This window comes from Protobothrops mucrosquamatus, unplaced genomic scaffold (assembly GCF_001527695.2).
Source record: "Protobothrops mucrosquamatus isolate PMUCROS unplaced genomic scaffold, P.Mucros_1.0 scaffold3145, whole genome shotgun sequence".
Lineage (NCBI taxonomy): Eukaryota > Metazoa > Chordata > Lepidosauria > Squamata > Viperidae > Protobothrops > Protobothrops mucrosquamatus.
Window position 1 is genome coordinate 264899 of NW_015389145.1, and position 6000 is coordinate 270898.

The window sequence follows — 6000 nt, forward strand, 5'->3', positions numbered from 1 at the left end:
TCTATCCCTCCTTCTATTCTATTCCCATAATTCTATTCTATTCTATTCTGGTTTATTATTCTATTCTATTCTATGTTTTATTATTCTATTCTATATTTTATTGTTCTGTTCTGTTCTATTATTCTATTCTATTCTATTCTATTCTATTCTATTCTATTCTATTCTATTCTATTCTATTCTATTCTTATTCTATTCTATCCCTATCCCTTATTTGACTACCTGTACAGACTGCGCCTTATTTACATTTAATTTCTAATTTCCAATTTATCTCACGGGGAAGAAGGGCGAAGGGCCCCAACGTGGCCCCAAAGCATACCCAACTCTCCAATCGAAGACCCCACCCCACTCTCCCTCCCCCCAAGCTGCGTCCCACCTTGACCCTTCCCCGGCCCGTCTCCCTTCCTTCGACTCCCCCTCCCCCACCTCAGTGCCGCCTCCCCCACCCACCCACCCCGGCCTGGATGTTCCCCTACCCGACTCCGGGGGCTTCTTGTCTCCCACGTGGACGATGGTACTGCTGAAGCTGCACTGACTGGTGACGGACACCACGCTCTCGGCTTTGCTAGGCAAGGCCAGCGGAGTGAGAGGGCCACCCACCACGGCGGCAGCTGCCGCCGTTCCGGGCTCTTTCCTCTCTGGCTGGCTGTCTCTGGCCGGCAGCCTCTCCTCGGGCGCATCTGTCCAGAGAGACAGAGACAGGGCTGGATTAGAACTCGAGGCAAGGCGGGGAGGGGGGTTTTCCCAGGGGTTCCGAGAAGCGCCGACCAAACCAAAGAGACAGAGCTGGATTAGAACTCGAGGCAAGGGGAGGGGGAACATCCCAGGGCTGAGCAAAAGAGACAGAGCTGGATTAGAACTCGAGGCAAGGGGGAAACGTCCCAGGGCTGACCAAAAGAGACAGAGCTGGATTAGAACTCGAGGCAAGGGGAATCCCGATGCCAAAACGTCGGTCGGGTTTACCCCTGCGAGGCAGGCCCGGAGACAGCCGGAAAAAAACCCCATCTGGGTGGGTTCCCCCCCCTCCAGCACCATGGGAAGACCCCCCTCAGAATCCTTCGGTCGTCGTCGTCGAGACCCCTGGGGCTTCGCCCTCGTCGTCGTTTCGGGGCAGAGGCAGGGTCCGTGGTTTCTTCCCCTCTCATTGTCCCCTCTTCTCGGCCTTTCCTTTAAAGCCCCAAGGGCTCTGCCTAGCCCCTCTTCGGGTCTTCGCCGTGGGCCTCCTTCCCCCTTACCCCTCGTCGCCTCCGGAGGGGCAGGGAGGGGAGGAAACCCACCTTTGCTCCGCACAGCCGCCCGCTCGCGCCCTTTCTGCTTGTCGTCGTCCGAATTGGAGGAGGCGGTGTAGGAGGAGGAACCGCACTTGCGTTTGACCCGGATGGGGATGTTACAGCTTTCCAGGTATCTGGAGGGAGGGAAGAAGGGGGGGGAGGTGTGAAAGGACAGCCAAGGGTCAGGCACGGGTGTACACGTGACGGACCAATTGAACTGCTTCATTGCTGCAAGCCTCTGCACAGGAATCTTCTAACTAAACTGCTTTATTGCTGAAAGCCTCTTCGCAGGAATCTTCTACCTAAACTGCTTTATCACTAAAAGCCTCTGCGCAGGAATCTTCTACCTAAACTGCTTTATCACTAAAAGCCTCTGCGCAGGAATCTTCTAACTAAACTGATTTATTGCTAAAAGCCTCTGCACAGGAATCTTCTACCTAAACTACTTTATTGCCGAATGCCTCTGAGCAGGAATCTTCTAACTAAACTGTTTTATTGCCGAATACCTCTGCGCAGGAATCTTCTACCTAAACTGCTTTATTGCCGAAAGCCTCTGCGCAGGAATCTTCTACCTAAACTGCTTTATTGCTAAAAGCCTCTGCACAGGAATCTTCTAACTAAACTGCTTTATCGCTGAAAGCCTCTGAGCAGGAATCTTCTAACTAAACTGTTTTATTGCTAAAAGCCTCTGCACAGGAATCTTCTACCTAAATTGCTTTATTGCCGAATGCCTCTGAGCAGGAATCTTCTACCTAAACTGTTTTATTGCTGAAAGCCTATGCACAGGAATCTTCTAACTAACCTGCTTTATCGCCGAAAGCCTCTGCACAGGAATCTTCTACCTAAACTGCTTTATTGCCGAATGCCTCTGAGCAGGAATCTTCTACCTAAACTGCTTTATTGCCGAATGCCTCTGAGCAGGAATCTTCTACCTAAACTGTTTTATTGCTGAAAGCCTATGCACAGGAATCTTCTAACTAACCTGCTTTATCGCCGAAAGCCTCTGCACAGGAATCTTCTACCTAAACTGCTTTATCGCCGAAAGCCTCTGCACAGGAATCTTCTACCTAAACTGCTTTATTGCCGAATGCCTCTGAGCAGGAATCTTCTAACTAAACTGTTTTATTGCTGAAAGCCTGAGTAGGAATCTTCTACCTAAACTGCTTTATCGCCGAAAGCCTCTGCACAGGAATCTTCTACCTAAACTATTTTATCGCTGAAAGCCTCTGCACAGGAATCTTCTAACTAAACTGCTTTATCGCTGAAAGCCTATGCGCAGGAATCTTCTACCGAAACTGTTTTATCGCTGAAAGCCTCTGCACAGGAATCTTCTAACTAAACTGCTTTATCGCTGAAAGCCTATGCGCAGGAATCTTCTACCGAAACTGTTTTATCGCTGAAAGCCTCTGCACAGGAATCTTCTAACTAAACTGCTTTATCGCCGATAGCAGACGTGGAAGGAGGAATCTGAGGGAGATCTCCAAAGGTTGACAGCAAATCCTCTCGCCCAAACTGGGAGCGCTGTCCATTTGGCCAAAGCCTTACCGGATGATGACATCCAGGCAGTTGATCTGCTGGTAGGAGTAGTTGGAAGGCTCCTTCCGCACGGAGTCCTCAGAGGTGGCTGCCTTGACCGTCCTCTTCTCTGCCTCTCTCAAAACCTCCCTGGATTGCCCGGCGTGACCGATGAGTGGATCCAGAGCTGGAGAGGGAAGGAAGGGAAGAGGAAGAACAACCTTCATCCTGGGTTTCCCAGACCTCAAGGCAGGTGGAGGAAACGCAGGAGATTTGGGGCAAAAGTTACCCGTATAAAGGCACTGCAGTGGCTCATGGGTTTGTGTGTGCAATGAGGGGGAGGAGGAGGAGGAAGAGGAGCAAAACGGGTGGATGTGGAGGACAGGGAAGAAAAGGAAGAAGAGAAGGGATTAAAGGAGGAGAGCAAGGAAGAGGAGGGTGATTGGCACGCTTCTTACCTGGCCGAAAGGGTTTGACGGGCACCGGCTTGACTCGGGACTCAATGAAGACTTGCTGGCCCTGGTTCTTCACCATGTGGACATCCTTGCAGATCTCCTGGAAGGTCATCTGGGATCCAGAGGCAGGCAGAGTGAGGATGGCCCGATCCCCCAGATCCTCCCCCTCCATTCGGACAGGCTACACGCCCTCCCACGCTCCAAAGTTTTGGCAGGAGGCCTCCCTCAATTCCAAAGTGGACTCTTTCGGGAATCCCCCCAGCCGGGGGGAAGGGGTTTAGGACGATGCCACCTGGACCCCACGAGACAAAAGCTGCTTGGACGAAAAACCCACCCCCCAACCCCCGCCCTGAGAGACCCTGGACCCTCCCTGCGCTTACCGGCCGGAGAGCCTGGGCCTCCTCTGGGGAGAAGCCGTTGCTGTCGCTGGAGGAGGCGATGCTGAGGAACTGCTCGTGGGAGGCCGAGTTGCTGCACAGGCCGAGGGCGCCGCTGCTGTGCACAGGCTGGCAGGGAGACAGGAGCAGGGTTAGAGCCGAGGGGAGGGGAGGGAGGAAGGGAAAAGAGAGAGGAAGAAAAAAAGGGAGAGGGAGGAGGAAGGAAGGATAAGAGGGATTGAGTGAGGGAAGGAGATTGGAATAAGGAGGGAGGGAGGGAGGGAGGGAAGGAAGGAAGGAGAGGGAGGGAGGGAGAAGGAAGGAGGGAGAGAAGGAAGGAACGGGAAAGGAGAGGGAGGCAGACAGGCAGATAGGGAGGGAGGGAGGGGATGGGAATGACGAGGGAGGGAGGGAGGAAGGAAGGAAAGGAGGTAGAATGAAAAGGAAGGAAGGAGGGAAAGGAGAGGGAGACAGGCAGGGAGTGAAGAAAGAAATGAAGGGAGGGAGGGAGGGAGGGCAAGGAAAGAAGGGAGGAAGGTAGAATGGAAGGAGGGAGGGAGGGAGGGGAGAGGAAGTCCAAAGAAGGGAAGGGAAGGGAAGGCCTCACCTGCAACAGGAGCCGATGGATCTGCTCGGAGAGCTCCTGGATGTCCACGTCCAGAGCCTTGGACTTCAAGGCCTTGGGGGCGGTGAAGACGTCCTCGTTCAGGGGGCTCCTGAGATCAGCAAAGGCGGAAGATGAGGAGACCCTCTCACGCTCCCCCTTTGCCCCTTCCCCACTGACCAGGGGCGCTGTCTTCCAGAAAGGCTGGGACTGCAACGCCCAGAATCCTCAGCCAGCACAGCTAAAGTGGATCCTGTGCTCTGTAGTTCCACAGCTGGCTCCCCATTGCAGTATTTCTCAACCTTGGCTGGTGGAAGACGGGTGGACTTCATCTCCCAGGATTCCCCAGCCAGCAACGCTGGCTGGGGAATCCTGGGAGATGAAGTCCACCCGTCTTTCACCAGCCAAGGTTATCTGGTCATCCAGCAGCTTTCGCACTCACGTCCGGACTTTGTGCCGGCCCATGATGAAGGACACTTTGCGGCTCCAGGGGTTGACGAAGCTGGACCAGCTGGTGTCGATGGTCACGTACTCGCCGTTGCGGGCGCAGAAGCGGATGGGCGAGTGGTCGAACGGCTGGCCGGCGTACTGCAGGACTGGAAAAAGGGGAAGGGGGGGGGTCAGGGCGAACCGCAGCAGCGGCGACCACTAGGCCGAGCTTCCCCGAAATTTAAGCAGGCGCAGGTGGTCCTCGACCTACGACAACAGGAATCCAGGCTTTCCGTTGCTGAGCGAGGCGGTTTTTTAAGAGACTGGCGCCTGATTTGAAAAGCATTTTTTTGCCAGGGTTATTAAGTAAAGGGCTGTGGGGGTTAAGCGAATCCAGCAGACTTTGCTTGTCCAAATAATAAGAATAGAATAGAATAGAATAGAATAGAATAGAATAGAATAGAATAGAATAGAATAGAAATAGGATAAAATAAAAAATAGAATAGAATATAAAACAGAATAGAATAGAGTAACATAAAAATAGAATAAGAATAGATTAGACTGGACTGGACTGGACTGGACTGGACTAAAATAGAATAGAATAGAATATATGGAATTAGAATAGAAATAAGGAATAGAATAGAATAGAATAGAATAATAGAATAGAATATATGGAATTAGAATAGAAATAAGGAGTAGAATAGAATAGAATAGAATAGAAAATAGAATAGAATAGAATAGATAGGGAATAGAATAGAATAATAAAATAAGGAATAGAATAGAATACAAAATAAAATAGGAAATAGAATAGAATAACATAAAAATAGAATAAGAATAGACTAGACTAGAATGGAATAGAATAGAAATAGGATAAAATAAAAAATAGAATAGAATAGAAAACAAAAAAGAATAGAGTAACATAAAAATAGAATAAGAATAGACTAGACTAGACTAGACTAGAATGGAATAGAAATAGGATACAATAAAAAATAGAATAGAATAGAAAATAGAATAGAATAGGAATAGGATAGAATAAAAAATAGAAATAGAATAGAATAAAGAATAGGAGCTGGAAGGGACCTTGGAGGTCTTCTAGTCCAGCCCCCTGCTCAAGCAGAACAGATGACAAATGAAGGTGACAAAACGACTCCAGCAATGTCGCAACCGTTGTTAAATGCACGCTGGCTGCCAAGCACTCCCAGCACTGTGGGGATGCGGCAACGGTCGTAACTGCGAGGACCGGTTGTAAATGCGAGGACCAGATGTGATTCAATTTCCCCCCGCCCAGCCTGGTTCTAACTTTGAACGGTTGCTAAAGGAACAGTCGTAAGTCAAGGACTAACTCGTAATTA

The 6000-nt window shown here is 50.2% G+C and overlaps 1 protein-coding gene across 1 annotated transcript in view; it reads right to left on the reverse strand.

Moving 5' to 3' along the window:
• The window catches only part of PER1 (period circadian regulator 1), a 29714-nt gene that overhangs the window by 14114 nt on the left and 9600 nt on the right, over positions 1–6000 (reverse strand). Inside the window, exons 7-13 of the mRNA XM_015826457.1 lie at positions 4662–4815; positions 4223–4331; positions 3619–3744; positions 3233–3350; positions 2814–2970; positions 1275–1402; positions 474–677 (exon numbers count right to left, since the gene is read on the reverse strand). Of these exons, the coding sequence (XP_015681943.1) occupies positions 474–677; positions 1275–1402; positions 2814–2970; positions 3233–3350; positions 3619–3744; positions 4223–4331; positions 4662–4815 (996 nt within the window). The remainder of the gene's footprint in view (positions 1–473; positions 678–1274; positions 1403–2813; positions 2971–3232; positions 3351–3618; positions 3745–4222; positions 4332–4661; positions 4816–6000) is intronic.